This window comes from Cimex lectularius, unplaced genomic scaffold (assembly GCF_000648675.2).
Source record: "Cimex lectularius strain Harlan isolate CLEC.00 unplaced genomic scaffold, Clec_2.1 scaffold353, whole genome shotgun sequence".
NCBI lineage: Eukaryota > Metazoa > Arthropoda > Insecta > Hemiptera > Cimicidae > Cimex > Cimex lectularius.
In genome coordinates this window covers 55,381-79,029 of record NW_019393334.1, presented here as the reverse complement: position 1 = coordinate 79,029, position 23,649 = coordinate 55,381, and the positions used below count along the sequence as shown (strand labels likewise).

At 34.9% G+C, this 23,649-nt stretch overlaps 1 protein-coding gene across 2 annotated transcripts in view; it reads left to right on the top strand.

Moving 5' to 3' along the window:
• Positions 1-14,028: 14,028 nt before the first annotated feature.
• The window catches only part of LOC106672021 (high affinity cAMP-specific and IBMX-insensitive 3',5'-cyclic phosphodiesterase 8), a 63,909-nt gene continuing 54,288 nt past the window's right edge, over positions 14,029-23,649 (top strand). For both annotated transcript variants that reach the window (XM_024229940.1, XM_024229939.1), the window contains exon 1: positions 14,029-14,079. In XM_024229940.1, the coding sequence (XP_024085708.1) occupies positions 14,066-14,079 (14 nt within the window). In that variant the 5' untranslated portion in view covers positions 14,029-14,065. The remainder of the gene's footprint in view (positions 14,080-23,649) is intronic.

Here is a 23,649-nt window from a genome sequence, read left to right as displayed (position 1 = left end):
TGTATCCTGGTAGAGTCCGGAGGCCAGTACACTGCCTTGAGTAACACCGGCATGGATAGAGCAGTTTCGGGATGACGCCTACCCATCAATTACACGGTAGTACCGGTAGCTTCGAAGAATATCATAGTAGTTAGAGGGCAGTCGGATAATGTCAAACACAATCCAAAGCCTGGGTCACGTCAAGCAAAACCCTCGAGCAATCTCAACAATCAAATAATTGTCGAAATAGACTGAAAAAGTAAATAATCAGCTTTCCAACGGTTGCAAGAAGGTTGAATTTGGATAAAATCAAGAATTTATGAATTTTTTAAGCGGAACACCGGACATCGGAGAAGACAAAAAAATTTCCCCTATAAAATCTACCCCAAAAATGTTTAATTTTTGTTTGCTAATAAAATTCGTATTTAAGGGCTTTAAACGGTACTTAATTAGTAAATAAATCTAATCTGATTTTTTCAAATAAAATTTTTTTGTGCCTGCTTTACTTATAGAGTAATGTGGTTTCTGTACTTTTTGTTATATAAAAGTCCCATTTAATATGTTTTTTTTGTTGCCTTATTCTACATTAAAAACATACATCGAGTGATAAATATAAAAACCTTGAAAATACTCGCACAAAAACAGGTAGAAAACCCTATATATCGGCTCCTAGGGTCAATTGGCAAAAACATATGTCTGATCTTTTTGAAATTAGTAAAAACCAAACACATTTTGTAAGATATAAAACAATATTTTTGTGATAATTGTTTTATTGTGTGTCGGTGGTGTGAGTGATCCTCGCCCTACTTACTCGTCGTGTGACGCAAGTAACTCAGAGTTTTCCGTGACTGCCTGTAGACGACACATCAGAAAATATCTTGGACCCGCAAAACCTGGTAAAAGAATCACATCAGGTCATATTAATACAACGGAGTTTGGTCTACTAAACGACAAACGCATAACATGAACAGTTTACGAAAATATATATAGAAACTTGACTATTCATCAAACGTATAAAAACCGACCAACATTCATAAATAGCAAACCTTAGGGAAAAATACAGCCTTGAATATTACGAAGGACAAGGACAGCGGTTTGCGGTGGAGAGGTCGAAAAGCTGGGACCTATTCTGATTTTGATATTTAATAGGCGGACCCAGGGCAAACCTGTTGTTTTGAATTCATTGAATCTCGAAAAATAACATACACCATTCACTAAACTAGAGAGAAATTCTCGATATTCTCTCATCAACCTTCTCACGCTGCACATTCACGCTAATAAATATATAATATATAATAAATATGACACTCATATACTCAAAACAGCACACAAAACGAGACCAAAATATTCACTGCCGTACTCCAGAAACAATATTCTCATTCGGGTGGCATTCCCACACGCTCTCTATATGGAGCCAAGGAATGACACCGTTCAATTAAGTTTGACACATTGAGCTTCGCCTCAGAAACTAACTCCGTGTGTGAACCGCTTAGGGCCGATTTTGAGTCCCTAAGGATGATCCCTTTTTGGGTTAGACTCTCTATAGGCCATACTCTTTACGCGCAAGAGCTTTTCACCCATTGACGCTGCTTTACTTTACTATCTTCTTTATTGCTTCCGGATGCTAGGGAGTACCCAAAACATCCTTAGTCCATCTCTGTCCACAGCAAACTCAGGGTGTGCACCCGAAATAGGATGAATAGTTGTATTCAAACACAGGGGAATAAAAAGAAAAAAAATCAGGTTTTAAAAAATAATGTGGAATTCTAAAATTTCCGCCATCTTTGGGACTGAAGATGGCCCGATACCGAAACGCATTTGAGTAGTTCAACAAACCCGCGAGTAAAGACGGACCCAATAAGTGACCCAGTGCCGGCTCACCATGACTTCTCCGACTCGCAGAACAACACCCTACATCAATTAATATTTTTGTTTAAGAAACACACAATGAAGTTTCCGTAGGAGTTTATAGGTGACAAACAAAAATATAAAGCAATTGTAACATGGATACATTTTCGGTAAATTTTTTTGTTGTAGTAGACGGAGTACATGGGTTGAGGTAGGGTAGGTTAAATTATGGTTAAGTACAAGTTAGGGTTAGGTTAGGATTAGGGAGCGTACGTTATCCATATTTCAAACTGACTGAAGCTGAGCCAATGGATAGCTGTAACAAAAAATCATTATTATACTACTCCTTTATTTGATAAATATTTCAGTCAATCAAATAAGCACTGAGTAGGGAACTTTAGGTACGATCAATTGTATGTTCAAAGGGTAGTTGGAAGGAATCTAATTAAAGTCTTTTAATTATTTCAAACAACCAGTACTTTACTGATTTACTGTGAGCTTTATTTTTTATCCTAAAGGATATCTAATTTATGTTATTTTCAGATAACCTGTTAAAGGATAATAAGAATAAAATGAAGAAGTGAAGACCACATCACAATGATTGTTTAGAAGAAAAAAACACTTTTTCCCCAAAATTTTGTACAAACAGTTAAAATAATATAAATAATGATTTCGAAGTAAACTTGAAAATTGATTTTATTTTTTTAAATATTTTATGTCAACTATCCAACTTGTTATACTTACCTTTTTTTTATTTTATTGCCAAAAAAAAGTTCCGCAGTTCAATAACTCATGTATTTGCGCGTGTGCATATTTATTTGTTTATATTCACCGATAATATTGCAATATATGAAATCTGATTACATGAACAGGCAGAACTCGCACTCAGATCAAACTTCAGTCACAATTAGTCATGTCACAATAGAAGTTGACTGATTCTGAAATCCTTAAGGCAAAACATGAAAGTTATATGAAGTTACACATAAATTAATCTTCGATTCTACATATGAACCTTCTCCTTCATAAACTAGTTTTCATTTTACATTATCTCGACACAGTTCTTCTGCGTCGGCAGGCTGTGTTTTTGGAGACAGTCAGGTCAACTGCAAGTGAAGACTCTTCGGCTTCTTAATCCCAATGCAACGCGGCTTACTGTTTTGGGTGAGTTTGTATGATTCTTCGATTTCATTCGATTCGTCGCTCAAAGAATCGCTTAATGGCTTGTAAATTGCTTCTGATCTAGGAAAAGAGGTCGTATCCTGACCATCCCTTACTACTACCATTAAACCTGTCCGTTACATTATCTTCAAACAAAGTATAAAGGAAATAAGTCCTCTAGTCAATTTTTATACTTTCTTCAACTCTTTAACAATCATACGCTTCTGAAAGACTGCCAACAACTCTAAAAGTTAAAACTATAAATCTTTGTATCATGTACCTTCAAAATCTCATCGTCCGGTGAAATAAGATAGAAGAACTTGCCTCGAAGGAAAAATTTTCTTGGTCTTGGTGAAATAAATAAACAGCCCAAAAGTTGTACCTTCGTTACCAAAATTAAAGTTAAAGTTAAAGAGGTCATAGAAGGTCTAAAAGTAGTAGGTCAATTCAGGCCAATTGTGGTCGTATTTGATTGGCTGATCTTTACCTCGATTGGAGGACGTCCAGGCTGCCTCGAAAGATATGATTTTTTAAAGCGACTTATTTTGTTATTTATTTGTGGGTGTGAGTGTGTGTGTGTGTGTGTGTGTTTGTGTACCACTGGTACCTCGTAGGATAACATTACTGTTACACGAGAGCAAGTGTCTCTGGCTGTTTCTGTCGTTGCTATTGTGGTATTTCTCTGTTTAGTGGGTTTGTTGTATTTAACTGTACATTCCTTTCGTAGGCGTTGAGGTTTGTATATTTATTTACACAAGCTCAAATATCAGTATCATAAAATATACTCAGGGGGCGTCTATTGCCACCCGATTGTTTCCGCTAATGGTACAATTTACAGCATGACAAAAAAAAATTATTACCGATCCCCGACCAAAATAAAAGACGTCGTTAATGCATCCTAAATTTCGGCGTCCCTTTCATTCAGCTTCGTGATCCAAAATGGGTTACAGTCCAAAAATGATGAGTTACGGAGAGATACAATGTACGACGTGGGAGGCAAATGAGTTGACGACTGGTGGATTTAAATAATCTGTCATTGTAACTCGATAACAACTCCCGTATTGGTAGTTCCATGTATTTTATCCAAAAAAATTATTCAAATATATACATACATATATATATATATATATATAATACATAGTACTATCANTATATATATATAGGCATGGCCTTAGTAAATGTCAGATTTATCTTCTTTATCATTAATTTTTTGTAGTAGTATTTTTTGTGGTGTAAAAAGTAATGTGTGAATGTGAATTCGATCCTTTATATGTGATCTATGTTTAAGTTTATTAGATCTCTAAGTTCTCCATGTCAAATTTTCGTCCTTTTTGGTTGTGATCACCTGTAGTCGCCAAGTATTTTAGGTGTCACCCACCACTTAGGTCTCACCTTTCACGCTGCATCGAATGAGCTTGCAGCAGGACTATGTTAGCACTAGCTACAGCAACAAGGGTACTCGCAGTATCATCTCGCACTCTCAACAGCCGACATTGTTACCTGTTATACGTATTTGTTAAATTTTCACCTCCTGCCCTCGTAGCTTTAATGAATGGACGGAACAAAATAAAGTCGATTCGTCGAATTAGTTAATTCTAGACTCTTATGAATATAATGAAAAAAAGCTTTAAACGTGATTGAAATAATTTTTTGAAAGATGTGAACAAGTGTTCTACTCATCCCATTTTTAAAAAATTAAACTACTCACTCTAATGCACAAAATGAACATGGTCCCACGAAATTACTTAACGAAATTATTAAAGGTGCTTTCAATAATTTTTTAAAAGATATGAATCAAGCATCCTGGTATACAGGGTGTCCTTCAATTTCGTTTGGTTCGTTGTTAATTCCAATAATTTACTTCTTCAGTAAAGTAAACATTAATTGCCTTTATTGTTTACATTCTGTCAATGTTTGACAAACGCGCGTTATGAGAGCAATTCTTCCTACACTTTTGTCAGTGCTTATTGCAACGTCGTTTACCTTCCGGTTCTGATTATCAGAAATAACAAAACCATAGTTGTTACTTACATTATAAATTAACGAAAACTTAATAATTATATTAATTAAACCAAGTGGGTGTTTGTGTATTCAATGAAAGGCGAACACAAAAAACTTTTATGAGGCCACGGTTAAAAAAATTTCATTGCAAAGAAAAGGAAACTGGTTTGAATTGTTTTAAACATTGTATTATTCCTTTCTGCAAATCCAGAGCCAGAACCTTCAGAAACTCTCTTTCTGTCTGTCTGTCTGTCTCTCTCTGTCTCTCTCTCTCTCTACGGATTGGTTTGATCATTTGACAAATCAAAGGGTAAAATGATGGAGGAGTATCTGGCAGAAAAATCATTGATAATTATTAATGAAGACGACAGGAACACAACCTTTTAAACCCTATTATTATGTCAAATAAACGTACTTTTGAAGATACTTATAAGAATAATTAAATTCACTATTTTTCGTGGTCCGCTTAACCAATTAATAACATCCAATTAATTAAGGTTTTTAAGTTGAGAAAAAAAGTCAGTGTCACGAGCGAGATTCGAGCCCACGATTTTCGGCTTGATACACCGCTACTCTACCACTTGAGCTATCGTGACTTCGATCCCCTCGGGCACTAACTTCCCATCTCAACCCCACCTTTTGAATTTTCCCTCCTTTTTGCCGTTTTTCAAATGCCAAAAAGAAGGGAAAATTCAAAAGTTGGGGTTGAGATGGGAAGTTAGTGCCCGAGGGGATCGAAGTCACGATAGCTAAATGTACACCAAAAATTTTAACAATAAAGCAATATAACAAAATCGATGAGGTAAATCTAACAAAAAAGTAAAGGAATATGACTTCAAAGAAATATATCAACAAGATGATGTAAATAGAAAAGTATTGTTGTTAACAACATTTTTGCAGTAATTAGAAAATGAATTCTTACCTGTAAAAGAAATCAGAGTGACAAAAAACCAGCTCCATGGCTTAATGATCAAATTAAAAAATTGATGAGGGATAGGGATAAAGCATTAAAGAACTTTACAAAAGATAAAAATGCAACAAATTGGCAAAATTATACAAAAATTAGTAATAGAGTTAAAAACATTGTACGAAATGCAAAACATAATTTTCAACTACAACAACTGAACAATGTATTTCATCCCAAAACTTTTTGAAAAATAATGAATAGTGGGGCAAGTGGGAAACAATATGAATCGAGGGAATCTATTGTAAATTTAAATGAGCTACTTCACTTCACTATGTATTCATACATTTAAGAAGACTATTAATCACTATATAACCATTTCAAGAAACATTTATTAATGATAAACAAGACGAATTCCAGTTTTCAAGTGTATCAGCTGAAGCCGTGCGTAAAGCAATAGAAAGCATAGTATCAAAATCTATAGGCCCAGATGATATATCAATAATATTATTAAAATTAATAAAATCAACTATAAGCAAGGTTTTGAGCCACATCTATAATTTTTCTTTACAAGTGGGCATTTATCTTGTGAAGTGAAAGGACTCTTTTATCATACCATTAATAAAAAAATCAACAGTAGTAGATTGTTCCTCATATAAACCCATCAATATAAAAATTTTTGATAAAATTGTATTCCATCAAATATATTCATATATAGAAACACGAAACATTCTTAAACCATATCAATATGGCTACAGAAATGCACATATCACTGAAACTGCTATGATCATGCTGACGGATGAAATAAGAAAAAATATCAATGAAAGCCAGGTGACGGTGATGACCCTTGTCAACTTCAGTCATGCATTTAATAGCGTTAATCACGAAGTACTAATGGCCATAATGAAATCAATTAATTTTTGATTCCATAGCTATTTAAATAATAGGTATCAGAAAATTAAAACTGCTGAGGGCCGTATGTCTCACAGTCAATTGATTAAGCAAGGAGTACCACAGGGGTCAACGCTGTCAGCGCTAATTTTCTCCATTTACATAAACAATATTGAAGCCGCTTTTCGAACTTGTAAATTGTGCATGTACGCAGATGATTTAAATGCTTTTGTACAATCTAAGGCACTGAATATAAATGATAGCATAGGTAAAGTTAATCAAGACTTACAAAATCTAAATGAATGGAGTAGAATGCACTCAGTACTGAATCCTAACAAATGTAAAGCCATATTGATAGGTCATAATAAATTGCTAGAAAAAATAAATGTAAATTGCATTAGTAAAATCAAAATAGAAGAAAACGAATTAAAGTTTGAAGAAAAAGTAAAATGCTTAGGCTTAATTTTAGAAAAAAATTTAAATTGGAATTCGCAAACATTATCAATCAAAGGTAAAATGTATTCTATAGTTTATAAATTAAAAAAATTATTACAGTTTGTAAAATACAAGGTCAATGTAAAAAAAAAGTTAGTGCAAACCCTGATATTTCCCTACATATTGTACGGACTAGCTGCATGCAAATTTATAGATTACAAGTAGGAGTAAATATGTGCATGAGGTATATTTTAAATTTAAAATATGATGATCGCATACATGACAAATTTGCGCAGCTAGAAATTTTAAAAATAAAAGTCATGTTGGATTATAAAATTCTATGTATGTTTAAAATAATAAAAACAAAAAACCCCAGCATATATATGAGAACATTAAATTTACTTCTGAAATATTGTACATAACATTAATACAAGATATAAAGATAGGCATATATGTGTACAAAAACATAGAACAAAAACATTTAGTTATTCTTTTATAGTGAAAGATGCCAAAACGTTCTCTAAACATCCAACCTGCACGCAGAAATGTAATAAAATAGAAAGTTTTAAAAAACAATTAAAAACTCAACTACTTTCGAAGTATGTGTAAGATTTTGTAAGAAAAATTAAAGAAAAACTGTTCTTTTATTTTTATTATGTTAATTACTATAGTTATTCAGATATCGTGAGATGCGGTCGGGTGTATCTCACGATATCTGAATAACTATCGATTAACGGTCACTAATCTCTACACTTTAATTACTATTGTTAGTTTAATAACTAAGATCATATATATATTTAATTACTCTTATAAGAGATGTAAAAAGTAAGGTTAATTCAATTTAAAACTATGCTTAATTTAAATCATAATACTGTCAGACATTTTAATATCCCTCTGTTAATATGTAGTTGTAATTACCCTGTAAAAGAAAATTCACTTATTTTACTTTGTCCTGAAGAAATTTTATGTTTTATTTTAGAAAGCAAAATTTAATTTTTGTTTTTTAGTTATTGTCATGTTATTTTTCGTTCGCCTTCTTGTTAATATGTAAACAGATTATGTAATATTATACAAGACTTGGTCAAAGTGTTAAACAAAGGAATATTTTTGTTTTATGTATTTCTAAAAGATTGAGTAGAGTAATTGTAAAAATAAATCTGTACTTCTCTTTAGATGTAAAAGTGGTCCTCGAGACCAAATCTGGAGAGATTATGTAAATAAAGCGATAACAATCTCTCTCTCTCTCTCTCCTGTTCGGAAGAGTAGTTCAGGAAATGGAGGCTCAAAGAACCCCTCAATTCGGGTTCAGGAGACATCGCACTACCATCCCACAGTGCCACAAGTAGACATCGTCCCATCGTCGCTTGAAGGACTGGTGATCATCGAACCATGGCCCAAACCCTGTACTTTGTATCCAACCTCTAGAGAATCTAGCCATCCCCGGGCCAAAATCCTTCAAACCATTGCCCAATCTCCCTATCTTTCATCCCAAACTCATTCCGGCAATCTGTCAAAATGCCTAATTTGCCAATAGCATTACGATTTACTTCCTTTTGAAGAAGTTAAATAAGTGTTGTGTTAGAGGTGTAACTAATGAGTTAATTTTCCAAACTTTTAAACATTTAAATAAAAATTCAAAATATCCAATAAAATTGCTTGTAACCTCTGTTATCACATAATAAGAAAAAATGCATGATCATTAAAGCTAAGCAATTCAATCTGTCTTGTGTGTCACAATGTGCTTCCGTCATGATTTGGGACCTCTTACCCCACCCACCCAGGCTGGGCGCAAGCGTTATAGCCGAGGATAATTACGGGAGGTGCAAACTTTGTAATCAAGCTTTGAATGAATTAGCGTCAATAATCAGGCAATGTTAATTTTGATACTGGAGTCTCCTGCACTGGCAAATAACGAAAGTTGTAACAAAATTTTACAACATTTTGCACACAACAAAGTATTTCTTAGCACTAAGGTTTTTTGAACTTTCATCGCTATCTTTGATTGCCTATTATTGAGGAAAAAAGAATTTTTCAATGTGCCAAAGGTATTTGGAGTGAAATGTACCGAAATTTGAAAAATTACAACTTTTCAAGAGAGGCAATTTTCTGATGAAACTTGAATTTTTAAGCTTTTGGTTGTTTGGATATTTTCTGACAATGCTCGTTAAGATCGTTCGCCTATGGCTGATCTACAAAATAAAAAATAAATAAAAAAGAATCGTTTCAAAATAATGAAGAGGTTCACTAATTTCGTGGTCCGCTTGACCAATTAACATATTACAATTAATTAAGGTTTTTAATCGAGATAAAAAAGTCCCGCTCGTGCCTTTGACTTTTTTATAATGAAGAAGGTTGGAAAAACAATGATCATGCTCGAATTTTAACTAATTTATGCCAAAAAAGGTTACACATCGATTCCTCTTGCAGTAGGGAGTTGATATACTGTGTTTTATCTTAGGAAATAGCGACAAAGAATATACATAAAAGAAGCTCATTCGTAATTTTCAAAAAACTATATAAAGCACATTAGCTGTTCATAATTTCGTGGGAACAGTTTCATTCCTGCATAAGAGGTGTTGATGTAATTTAGAAAAATATATGTAAAAAAAAGGGGTTTCAAACTACCTAAGGGATGGCGAGTTACATGTTCAAGGCAAGATACAGGGTGTCTTTCTTAGATGGCCCGGCTGAATTTCTCATGAACCAATGACGACAATAAAGTTTCTTCTTTTTAAAAAGAATGCCCCTGTTCGGGCACCAGTTAAGTAATCGCTCGAAGAAGACTTAAAAAAAAAAGAAGAATCTTTATTGTCAAAACTGTACAATGTTTAATTTTAAACCGACAGAGTGACAGGCAGAAGGCTATCGTAAGAATAAGGCAAGGATATTTGGGGATTAGGGCTTTTCTACTAGTTTAAAGAAATGCTGATTATGATGATGGTCGGCCGTCTGGACCCGCCAGACTTTCCTGACGCGTTGGTGTGAGGGGCGTTTGGTGATTCCATAACTCTTCCGTCCCTAAGTTCGATGCTCCTGCGAGAAAAATGCAGTCCTGTAGAAACAGACGCAGGTGTCGGCTGAGACTCTACTTCTTGATGAGGGGCTTCTTTATGGTGACGGCGAAAATAAACTAACATGAAGAATATTGACAGAGTGCCCTACAAATTACAACATAAACATAAATTGTTAAAAATGTCGAGGGAACATCTTCTAATAGTTCCAATGGTTGCATTTTTACATTGAGCTTATGTAAATCTTCAAAAGATATATTAGCTTTCGCCACTCTAAACACGTCGGTTTATGTATACATAACTTTTGGTTCTTTAAATATTGGTAAATTTTTTTATTTAACAATATTTCATTTTTGTCTAATTTAATTAAACTAGTATTAGATATAAATATTGTATTATTCACATTATTTCTTTTAACTACAATTGTTTTAGTTTTAAAAGCTAAATAATAATCTATAAATGGTACATATTTAATAAATTATGTGCTCGATGTATAGACATATTTACAGTCGAAAAGATACAGTTAGGTTTAACTTTTCCAAACTGTTTGTCTCGTATATAAATTTTTCCTTCTGGAATTTTTATGTTTTCCCTGGTTTGATTTAATTTGTATGTTCTACTTTCTTTTTCATTTTCGATTTGTTTTTTAATAACTTTAACTACAAGTTCTCTGTTATCATGATATTCTTTGACTTTCTGTTTTAGGATTACATCTTCTACGTATGAATTTTGGTTTGGACCGAAAGTAATTTCATTAGGAGTCATTTTTAGGTTTGAAATTATAGAATTATTATATGCAATTAAAGACAGTCTTAGAGTTTTGATTAAAGGGTAATTTTTTTCGTGTTTTATGATTAAGTTTTCTATGGTCAATATCATTCTAACTTTTTTCTTTCCAGAAGCATCCATGTTCTTAAGAACTACTCAAATCGGGCTATTATAGGGGAAATTATGATGTTGAATTATTTTACTTTTTAATAACTTATTTATTTCTATTTGCCAATCTTTACGGTGCACTTGTGGATAACTACCATTTCGCGAATAAATTGGTTTTTCATCGGTAGTTAATATTTTATTTTTTAATAAACCTGTTGATGTTAACTTATCATTTTCCCTTTTAATAACTTCTGGATATTCTTTCGATAATTCTATAATTTTATTTTTTTCTTCGGAGTTCATATGCTCCGTTCTGATTAATGAGGGTATATCTTATCTTATTTTACCCAAATCTGAGCGTACTGACATTTCGGGGCAATTGGCCATTACTATGTCTTCTTCGCTCGTACGAGTGCTTTGCGTTTCGACGATGTCCATGGGTTCGGGGCAAATGGCCATTACTTGTCTGGACTTGACTTCGCAAGCTATCTCGTTTTCTGTGTTATTATTACTTTTATTATTTATATATTTTTTATTTAAATTTAAAAGGGATTCATTATTTAATTCTTATTGCTAAAATGTAAGTTTTAGTGGTATCGAGCCACCAGGGAAAAAAAGAATTTTATTACTTAAATCAATTTTTATATTTAGGTCTTGCATGGTTTTATACCCTAGCAAAACATCGTATTTGTCTGAGAAAGGAAAGAGATGAAATTTCGTATTTACTTGTTTTTGAAATATTTCGTACAAACTTAGACAGCAAGATTTTTCTCCGTTCTTTTTGCCAGCGGGGGTTGAAATTATTAAGGGGTCATTTGAAAAAATTGTGTCTTTGAGTATTGCTGTAGGTGTAATGTAATTTTCAGAAGATCCCGTATCTATTAACCATTTCAGTCCGTGTCTATCAATGAAATGCGGTAATGATAGGTTCACAGAATTTAATTGATATTCGGAGGGCTTCCTTTCGATTCTTTGCCTAGTCCTAAAAAATGATCGAATTTTTCTGTTAGTGTCTCGATAGTGTTTTCTAATTTTGTCAGTCGGTCTTTAACATTCGTCTTTGTTTTTTCACAATGAGTCACTTCGTAGGGAGATAGTAAATCCGGCATTCGCGGTCTACCTATAGAGCGCATAGAAACTGTGTTTGTATGATTTGCGTTGTTCGGGTCACTCGGTCCTCTAAAGTCTTTTATTGTATTGGTAGTTGGGTTTATTTTCAAATGTTCTGTTAATGTTAAAGTTTTGTTGTTGTTGTTTATAATTTTGAAATTTGTTGAATGGTGTATGTTGTACATGAGAAGATTGCTTATTAAAATACGTAGGGTTATTATAATGGTTTGGAATTCTATTGGATTCACTGGACTTCTTGTAGTTGATATTAGATGATATAAAAGAACATTTGTTATATATTATGGTTCTAATTTCATCAATTGTTTCTGGATTAAATATCATAATGTGGTTACTTAAAGCGGAAGGTAAACATTTAAAAATGTGAAATATAATTTCTTTATCTATTGTGGTCATTAATTCTTTCAAAGTGTCTGAATTTAGTCCGTCTAGCTTTAGTCGAATATAAACTAAGTTTCGTAATTCTTGAATTCTGTTAATAAATTATATGGGGTATTCTTTAGGATTGAGTCTAGTTTGCATTACTTCTTCTTTAAGAATTTCCTATGATCTTGAATCAGCGAAATTTTGTTTCACATGTGTAATTACAGTTAGTAAATGATTTATATCATGCGAAATAAGTACATTTCCGGCAGGGCCAATTAGTTTGCTTTTAGTTTTTATGAATAAAACATTATGATTGTAATCTCTTTCAATAATATTTTCTGCACACAATACGCTGTATGCAGTTTCCAAAATTTCACAAAAGAAGGCTAGTTCTGAAGGGTTTCCATCGAAAAAAGAAATGTGATCGTAGTCTTGTTTTGTTATTTAATAATTAATTTTTGTAGACATGCTGGGAGGAAGGATTAACTTGGAAGGTTTAATAAGCGAAAGATGGCTACTTACTCCTACGGTAGTTTTCTTCTTATCCAGGTTGGTGGTTCTTCTTTCTTCTTTCTTCTGTCCTTGGCGATTTTCAAGACGTTTTCTCCTGGATGAGACGAATGGTCGCTGCAGGCATTTCTTCAGTCTTGACTTAACGAGAGGTTTCTTTGAACCGCGATCAAAGCACCGATGTGCACGCTAAAAGTTCCGTTGAGTCAAATGGACGCAACTGCGGGACAAATGGTAACGACTTTAAAATTTTAGCTATTCGCGGTCCCTGTTCCGGGCGCCAGTTAAGTAATCGCTCGAAGAAGACTTTTTAAAAAAAGAAGAAACTTTATTGTCAAAACTGTGCAATGTTTAATTTTAAACCGACAGAGTGACGGGCAGAAGGCTATAGTAAGAGTAAGGCAAGGATATTTGGGGATTAGGGTTTTTATACTAGTATAAAGAAACGCTGATTGAGACCGGCGGTCGTCTGGACCCGCCAGACTTTGCTGACGTGTTGGTCTATGGGGCGTTTGGTTATTCCATAACCTCCATTTATTTGATACCGTACCATTCAATAAATGTATGTAGAAAATTTTACGATTACTAAACTCACTCGAGATAAGGAAGCCAAAATTTCAGTCGTGACTTATTTGATACTTCGTGTGGTCTCATTAGTTTGAAATGAAGATTTAGAAATAACATTATATTTGTTATTAATTTGTGCTTTGTCTGTTAGGTTTGTGAAGTGGTGGTACTCAAGGTAACCAAGAAAAGCACAGTTCAAATACACAGTTTATTTAACAAACTTCTTCACAAGTTTCGGAACCAACTGAAAACCATTATCACCAGTTCTATACCTGAGTCACCCTCCAGCTTCACTTAACGCACTTTGAAATACAAATATTACAGTATGATTCATATTTTGCCTTTGTTTCAGGTCAAATCAAATGTTTCAAAATACAACCAAACCAAAGTCATGAGGCGCCAAAGGTAATTAATTAAATTATATACAATTTTTAACGAAATTATTACCATTGAGTGTATTCAGTGAATGAAAGAGAGTATTAGCTGAACCTTGTAACCTATTTTCGACTATTTCAGTTAGTTTAATATTACATATAGTATGAAAATACTTAATTAACATGGTGTCAAGCCTTAAGATGCGCCCAATGGCTATCTTTCGCCAGAATTTATATAATCAGGTCGGTTATAAGCTCCTGTAACTGGTGTCATTGTGTTTGGGCCGCAGAACACCAAAGACTACATGAGTAGGTTTATAATAGGTCTTATGAGCAGTAGGAGGTGGAGGGGACCATTTAAAACCACGATATATCGGATATATGAGATCTCTTTGCAAGAACAAAGAGCAAAAAGTAGTTCATGATTCTTTTGACTCTGTTAACAAGTCTGTTGGTGAGTACACCGTAGGCCAAACAGCCATAATCGAAATAGGGAAGCACAAGGGAAAAGACCAGAAGTTTGCGTGAGAATTCCATGTCAGTTGTCTAGTTATAGTTGCCAACTGCAGAGTCCTGAATTGTAACAGCTAAACAGAGTATTAATATATGGTGGGTTGTGCCATAACAAGGTGTGTACATTTAAAAAAACCATCCTCATAAGCCAAGCAGTTCTAAAAACATCGCCACGCAAAAAGATCCCATGGAAAATAGTCAATGAATACACCCAAAATCGACAAAACATGAAAAGACATAAAAACCTGAACAATATCTTGGTTGCCAGGGCACAAAGGAATTACGGATAAATGCACAGGACCATTGGGATAACGAGAAAAATATAAACTCATTGAAATTAGAATGGACCCAGGCAAAATGAAGGGAGAAATAAACCTCCTCTGGAGGTGGCAGAGGCAGTAAACTTGCGATTAAAATACCCTCACTAAAACTGGCAAACACATTACTATATTTAGACAGGGTAAAACTCAGGGGAATGATAATGCTGGCTAGGGGGTACTGGCTTCTGAGAAATATTCTGAGAAAACACCTTGACAACATGGGTACATTCAATGATGTCCCCATTTTAGGTTAAGCAATGAGAAGGGAGTAATAGTCTCACATATCATCTTTGAGTGCAAAGCAATAGCTCATTGGCGACATAACCAAAGGGATCAAGAAGAATTTAAGGCCATCTTAAAACAAGGATCGATTCAATTGAAATGAATTGGCTAAGGCCACACCAGAGGCGACAAGCTAGGTGACTAGTGACAAGGCGAGTCGATTGGTGAGCCACCCAGGAAAACGAACAGTGAAGAACTTTCGACAATGGCCCCACTTGCACGTGGTTACATACACCACGTGAGTCACCTAGTAAACGAGTAGTCCGTTTTTTTTACCTGGTGGGTAGTGATTTCTGATCCTTTCATGATGGACGAGGTTATTATTTCCGCAGTTTTTAAAACACCTGCTCTATGGGATCCAAATGAGGATCTCCATAAAACTACGTAATTGTCCACACATCACTTTCAATTCACGTTCCAACATTCTTCGCCGATTGATGTCAAACACCAAACTCCTTCATTTATACCCTAATAAATCAAATTTCAATATAGTATTTTTGGAAAGAAATAGTTTTCTAGTTAATTTAGAGAAAGAGACATTTCGGGCCACTTGCAACGTGCCACCAATTAACCAGGTGACTCACTTTGTTAGTAAGCACCTAGCTTGTCACCTCCGGCCTTAGCCAAAGAACTAGAAAAATTACTAGCCACAAGGCTGCATTGCTTTGGTTATACTAAATCCAGCTTCCTAATATCCTATTTATCATCATCATGGGTTGGTATGCAAAAAATGTTGCTGTCTCTGTTATAGTATTTGGTAGATTTCGTTTTATGTGCTGTTGAACGAAAGTATTTATAAGATGGAATTTACAGTTGAGATGGTTGATGGCGGAATATTGAGTACCTCTTCGACCCTCAATTAGGTTAGTTATGTAGTAATGTGTAAATCTAGTAAATTATATAGTAAATAAGAAAGAATTTATTTAAGAATGTGTGAGACTAGGTTTAAAATGTGCATTTGTTGGAGGCTGAAATGTTCTAGTTTTCCGCATACATAGTCAAAAATAATCATTAGATATATATTATTTATAAACATTATCATTCATTTAAACTTTTATTTGATTCAGAAAATATAGAACATGTTAAAAAAAATAAGATATTAAATTATTAAAAATGTATGAAAACCAGAGATCTTCTTTTTTTAACTTTATTCAAACAACAGTGACATTTTTAATTATGATTTAAATTCAAACACATAAGGATACTGCTGTATGATTAAATACAATTAAATAGCGTTCGCCAGGCTTTTGCATGAATTCTTGATGAAGCCGTAAGATTAGCCGGCGCTTTCCAAGCTCGGCCTCATTTCGCACCCCCTTTCAGATTTCGAATTAAAAAATTAGAAATTCAAAAATTTCAATTAAATCTTAAGTGAAAATTATGGAGGTTAATTGAAGAGGACGAGCGCGATGTACTCTACGCTCTTTTTGAAGAAATTTGAGAAAACTTAAAACCTTTTATACAATTGTTGCGTTTGCCAGTTACGTACCGTCGTTTCTTCAATCCACAGAAAACACACAAACACTGATGATGGCCAAGTGTCAAAACGTGTTAGAACTAACAAAAATTAGCAAGGATAGTTCGACCAAGTTATAGGTAACTATCAAACAATAGGTCCTAAAATTGTTAAACTTGAATAAAATATATTTCCAATATTATCAATAATCCAGCCCATCTGGAAAATCTAATAAAAAAAATTTTTTTTTGATAGTCATGAAAATTCGCATTTAAGAGCTTTAAATGGTGCTTAAAATAAATTTGGATTGGTTTTTACGAAAAAAACTTCTCTTTGCTTTCTTTACTGAAAGCATCTTGTGGTTTTTCTAACTTTTTATACATCGAAACTTGGTTAATACGATCCTGCTTATTATTCTCTTATCAAAGACGAAAAACCAAATCGATTGTTATATCATTGCAATCCTTGCACACCCACGGCAAAAAACCGTATTAACAAAAATGCTGTAAAAGTAAAAAATGCCTGCAGCTAATCGTCTGCTTAAAACGAATTTGAATTGTTTTTAAGCAAAAATTCTTTTCTTTGCGTACTTTACTGTAAGCATCTTCTGGTTTTTCAAACTTGTTATACCTTGAAACTTGGTTAATACGGTTCTGCTTATTGGCAAGAACTCTAGCACTTCTAGTACTCGGCCTAGTAAAAAAATCAATAAAATCAGCGATATGGCATTTTGGAAGTGCGATTACTTGATTGTATACCTTCGACAAGAGATTCAAGGGGGACAGCTTTCCTTAAATTGTTTACCCGGCTCAGGTAATCATACCATCTCTTTTAAGAAATTGACCCGTCAGCCATCAATCAAAAATACCATAATCAGAAATACGAGGACATCCTTCATCGTACATCAGACCCAGTTCATCACTCATATCCTTAAACAGTCTGCTATAAATTGTAACGAACTAAGTTATTATTAAAATTCTATAAATATCTTAATCAAACAACAATTAAAAACGTCATCAAAACATGAATGGGGCAGCTGCTATTTGTTACTATACCGTACGTTTTTGACAGTTCACGATGGCTTTTACGTATGGCCGTTTAAGGATCATTTGTCACCCCCTGTTTACTCATATGGATCCGTCTCTCCAAAGGCCCATTGCACCTGTTTGACCCAGTTCGTCACTTGAATCGTACAAGATGGGATAATCTGAAACGATAAAAGATTTACTCAGAGGGTATCTCAATTAAAACCTTTTATACACGAGATAAAACTTTAAATTTTGAATTAAAAGTTTACTATAAAGAGAAAGAAAGGAATGTTTACATATATGTTCTCCAGGTAATCCAATCGTTTAAAATGTTCAAAATTTTAAATTCTCAATCAACACGTTTTTCAAAAAGGAAGACCAATTTTTAGTTACCCTAATATTTCAGACATTTTAGCTTTAAAACTGCAGAAAATTGCAAGTAAATCACATGGGGGTGTTCTGCGAACAAACGTCAATACTTCAGGTGGTACTAAATGGCAAATTGTACTACAATGTTCCCATTTTCCAAAACATAGTTCTCAATTATATTCGAGATAATTCACTTTTCTTCTTGCTGCAACCTTTCGTAACTTTGAGTTTCATTTGTTTTTTTTATGGTAATCTTAACGGAACAAATCACGAAATCAGAAAATCAACTTTTACAAGTTTTAATTAAGGTTTTGGTTGAGATAAAAAAGTCAGAGTCACAAGCGGGATTCGAACCCACGACCTATAGCTCAAGTGGTAGAACAGCGGCGTATCTAGCCGAAGATCGTGGGTTCGAATCCCTCTCGTGACACTGACTTTTTTATCTCAACTAAAAACCTTAATTAATTGATAGATATTAATTGGTCAAGCGGACCACGAAAAATAGTGAATTTAATGAGTTAAAATGAAGTATACCTTCACTAAAGCTCTCCGCGGCCATTTCATTTGTCACCGAGAATCAAATAGATTACATAACAATTGAAAAATGCCAAAAAGAGGGAAAATTCAATAGGTGGGGTTGAGATGGGAAGTTAATGTCCGAGTGGATCGAAGTCACGATAGCTCAAGTGGTAGCGCAGCGGCGTATCAAGCCGATGGTCGTGGGTTCGAATCCCGCTTGTGACTCTGACTTTTTTATCTCAACCAAAACCTTAATTAAAGATTAATTAAGTGAAAAGAATTTATAATATTCCATAATTCTTGTCTAATGTTTAAGTAAGAGTTCCTTGACTGTAAATACTGACAGATATGGTGGGTAGAGATAAGTTTCTAAGTTCGTGACACTGACTTTTTTTCTCAACAAATACCTTACATAAAGATTGATTAATTGAAAGATTTTACTGTATTTTTAGTTTAGACTAGTTTCTAAGATGATCATCAGTAATGGAGGTGGTTTACGTGGGTTTGCATTTTTTCCATATTATGGCGAATTATTATGGTATTAGGTGTTATGATTGGCATCCCATTCCGATATAGGTCAACCACGTTCTTTCCTATCAGACATGTTTTGCCATTTTACTATCATCAGTGGTGAACTATTTAGTTGTTTTTTCTTTTTATAAACAAAAAACGCAAAATAGAAAGTCCGGGGGTTGTCTGATATAAAACAGTTATCATTTGAAAGTACAAGTTTTAAAAGGTTTAGAAGTATAAATTAAAAAAAAAGAACCGTTTCAGATCATTCTGAATGAACGCGCTGTCTGTGCGATCGAATCGATTCGTTACAAAAGTACTGATGAACGTATCTGTGCGTCTAGGTATGTTTTGCACTATCAGAAGAGTTTCGGCTTCTCGCAATCTTTAGTGTTGACCGATATGAAGTTGTAGATTAACAATAATAACGATTCATAAGAAGGATGAGTCCACCTTCTTTGTTTTGGTTCATGGTCTGCGGATAAACAGATATCATCATCTTGACTTGCATTATCTGACAGATGGTCCAAGATGGTCGGAGACGATCGAACAACATGGTTCTCACAATAATATAATTTGTTTGTTAAAAATGATCAATAAAACCGCTTGTCACTCAGCTTTCAAAGAACGTGGGTGTGCGTTCTGTTTGTTTTCGATTCGAGTATCGTTCGTTCGACCCAAATTTCTCTCTTCTCGGCGTTGGTGGGCTTTGCCAGGGGCGTCAATCGCAGGATTAAAATGTTACATACCCACTCGGCTCTGGGCTACTCGTATCGAATAAATAATTCAAAGCAACTTCTTTAACTTATTAAAAGCTTCTCAAGATTGTATCCGATGATGTTTTGTAGTGGAAAAAAGCCTCTGATCATTCTTCAATATTATTGTCTCAACCAAAAACATAATGACTTTATGCAATTGTTAATGTTTTTATACCATATCTATGTTTTACTTTCCGGGGTTCCTGGTGTCTAGTCTTGTTTTTTCCACGGACGACGCGGGGACACAATTCTTATTTTATTTTGTACCTAGTGGATTCATCCTAATTTATTTGGCTTGATTGGTGCCATTTGATGGTTTCAGGAAACATGAGTCTGTTGAAATCACCGCCGTATCTGCAGGCAATTTTTACAACCTGTATTTTCGGAAAATTACTGGTATATAGCTATATATACTAAAGTATTGGGCCTCCTTCCTCCACCTATCATTTTCGTTTTAATCATATTTGGGGGTGTGCAGATTTACGCTTCTAGTCCAAAGCGTACAAGGGTTGCACCTCATTTTTCCAGTTTGTCAGCCTGTTCTTAGTTTTAAATCCCCTCGTGCCCTGGTACCCTCATCAGTGTCACCTGGTTACATTTTCCCAAGAATTAAAGATATATTGACCTGTTCACCTTCTATTGATTTTAAAGAATTTATTGTTCACAGTTCTATTGCGTGGATCGCATCTTGAAACACAAATGGTGTAAGACCTACTGGCTTCGTTAGGGGTAAGGTCGAAACGACTAAACTGCAGGTTTATCTCCCATCTGATCCTTTAATTTTGTGTAAAATTAGCAGGTAAAATTTTTGTCTTTTCTTCAGCGCAGTTTCTTGTGTACCTGTATTATTTTAACGTAAAGGTTTACCCTTAAAAACAGATATAACACTACAACCTCAGAAAAATATGTTTTCTTTGTTCTAAACAGACAAGATATATGCCAACCGACTATATTTCATGACAGTTTAAATACTCAGATTGACATTTTCCTGGAGTCATGGTGTGACCACATTTTCTTTTTTTTCCACAGCGACCTTAAAGATCTAGTTTGGGATTGACCCTTTTTATTTCCATACCAAAGAAAGTTCACTACCCTTAGTTATCAGTCTTTTTAAAAATGTTAGGATTTTAGAGGGTAATTGCAGACGGTGATGCTGTCCACATTATTCCCAGTCGACAGGAACCCATACTGAGCTGCTTGTCTGTGTGGGAATATATCTACGCACCTTTCAGTCTTTTTTAAGCATCTCAGCCAGGAAATATGATGTGGGGGCCAGAGGTTTTGCACTCAACGTTTGATTCCATATTCCATCTATTTTGTTTTTTTTTCTTCCAATGACTTTCAACTTCCCAAAGAAAGGCTATTTCGAGTTATTTAGATGTAATTTGTATTGCTGAGAGAGGGCATATAGCCATCAATGTTTTTCGTCCACTGTTTTATCTAGACAGAAGTAGTTAGATTCCCTTGTACCCAGGCACCTACATTAGAATTACATGGTTTTGTCTCCCCAGAAATTTGAGATGTGCTAGGCATTCCTAGGCCAGCTTTGAGTTGTTGGTGGAGGAGTCTAAGGTCTTCAGATCTGCCTGATGGACTGACAATATGTCTGTGCACTTTCATTTTTTTAGTATTTCTAGTGTTGGTCCTGGAGGTTTTGCTATGTCAACATTTGACTTTTCAACTCTTGCACCCATTATACTTTGCACTTGAATACCATTGTAGGGCTCCTCCAATTACCTCGGGGTTGTTATTCTTCCAAATACCACTTGGTTATATTTTTATTTCGATGGGTTTAACTAACGTTTAATTATGCGTTTAAGAGGTGCGTAGAAATTCAGTTCTCATAATAAATAAAAATCAAAACCTTAATTGCAGCAATACGTATATTGACTCGGTATAGAGAGCGAGTAGAAATGCGAGCCGATTTGAGACTGTACTTGAGCAGCTTTTTTGAATTTTTGAAGAAATATACTTCTCCTATTGCGCATTTATTTTATATATACATTAAATCATTTCACTACACATTTCAAAAGGCTGTGTCTCGTTCAACCTTCTGACGATGACGTCGCTTCCATGCGAGACTGATATTTGTAAGAAAATAGTTTCATTTCCGCCATGACCTGTGAAATCTTAAGATTCCTACTTTCTCGACCATGTTACAACGATTATGTTACCAATAATTTTATTTTGGAGAGTTTAACATATTTTAATACAACCTCTATGTTGAATATGCCACAAAGGCGTTAAGACGTGATTCTATATGTTAAGGCGGTGTTTTTGTAAACTCTCCAATCTTTTAACTTTCTCTTCCTTTTTTTGTCTTTCTCCTTCATTACATTTTTATTTTAATTAACTGCATTAATTGCGCATGTATCTGGTGACAAATATTTAGTTTATTTTTAATTTTATCTTCATACGCCGACCCACCAAAGGATTAAAAGGATAAACACCTTATGGATTACCGGTTTATCGCGCACCCTTGGCCCTGATTGAGCCTCTGTCCTCCGACAACCATTGACGAAAAGACCCCGTCCTATCTCCATCGGCCGATCGATTGTGGTATCGAGTTCGTCTTCTCTTCATCGACCTATCGATTGTGGTATCGATTTCGTCTTCTCTCCACCGGCCTATCGATTGTGGTATCGATTTCCTATCGCCCCTCATCGATTTCAACTTGTCATCGTAGACCGTCGTCGACACATCCTGCTTCACATACCCGTCTCTATTGTCGTCACAGTACTGAGTCTGGGATCGTCGCCGACAACATCAGGCTTCACTTCACATCAAAAGAGGAAGAGGGAAAGAAAGGAGAGTTAATTTTCTGGAAGGTTCATATATTTAATTCAGTAATCCTGATCGAAGTTTTCAAAATAAAACTGTCACGGAGGCTTCTAATAATCTTCGCCTCCCTATCATCGATCTTCCCTCCTTTTCTGGTGTTATCTCCGAGTGGCCCACATTTAGAGATACCTTTATATCCCTCATTCATGACAACGAAACTTTGAGCGACATACAAAAGTTTCATTATTTGAAGGCTGCCCTAATCTGCCTCGCAAACAATTGCTGCTATAGAACTATCTGCCCAGGGATATGCACAAGCCTGGGAAACTATTGCGAGAAAGTATGACAGCAAAAGAATACAGGCGACCTTCCACCTCATGAATATTTTCAATTTTCAGCCGCTATCGAAAAATTCTCTTTCATCTGTGAGTAGAGTAAAAACGCCGGTTCTGGGACCGCCTCGGTCAAAGTCCAACTTTTTCGGACCACCTCACACCTCACTCATGGAGTCTGATGAGGTTCACTAGCGCACCTGTTGGCCATAATCTGAAACAAGTTGGTGTATCACGCGGATTGCTAGGAAAGGAGAACATGACAATCCGAAAGGAAGCCGATTAAATTGTTTTTCTTGTACAGCGTCTTGCTCTTGAACCGGTAAAACAGGTGTTGATAAATCTGATCTTCAGGAGCGACCAAAATTTCCAATACATCTGACTGATGTCAGCTGTAAATACAAATTGGGGAATTCGGAACTTTAATAAGACATCTCCGAACTGTAGTTCGGGACCAGTTTGTAAATAGTCGTTCAAGGAACCCCCTACTTCCCCGGGCGGACGCATCGAAAACAATCCGCAGACTGGTGGATGATCTATCCTTGAACACGCCATGATGTGGCAGACAGCAAGGTCGAGGAGTCGTTGTTGGAGAAAGGTAATCCTTTTCGTGGTGCTCCATTAAAACATTTGAATAATGGATTTTCATATTAGGGTCCTAGGCGAAACGCAGTTCTAATTTCCGAAATCGGTTGAGGGCGACTGATTTTAAAGCTTCCAAACCTATAGG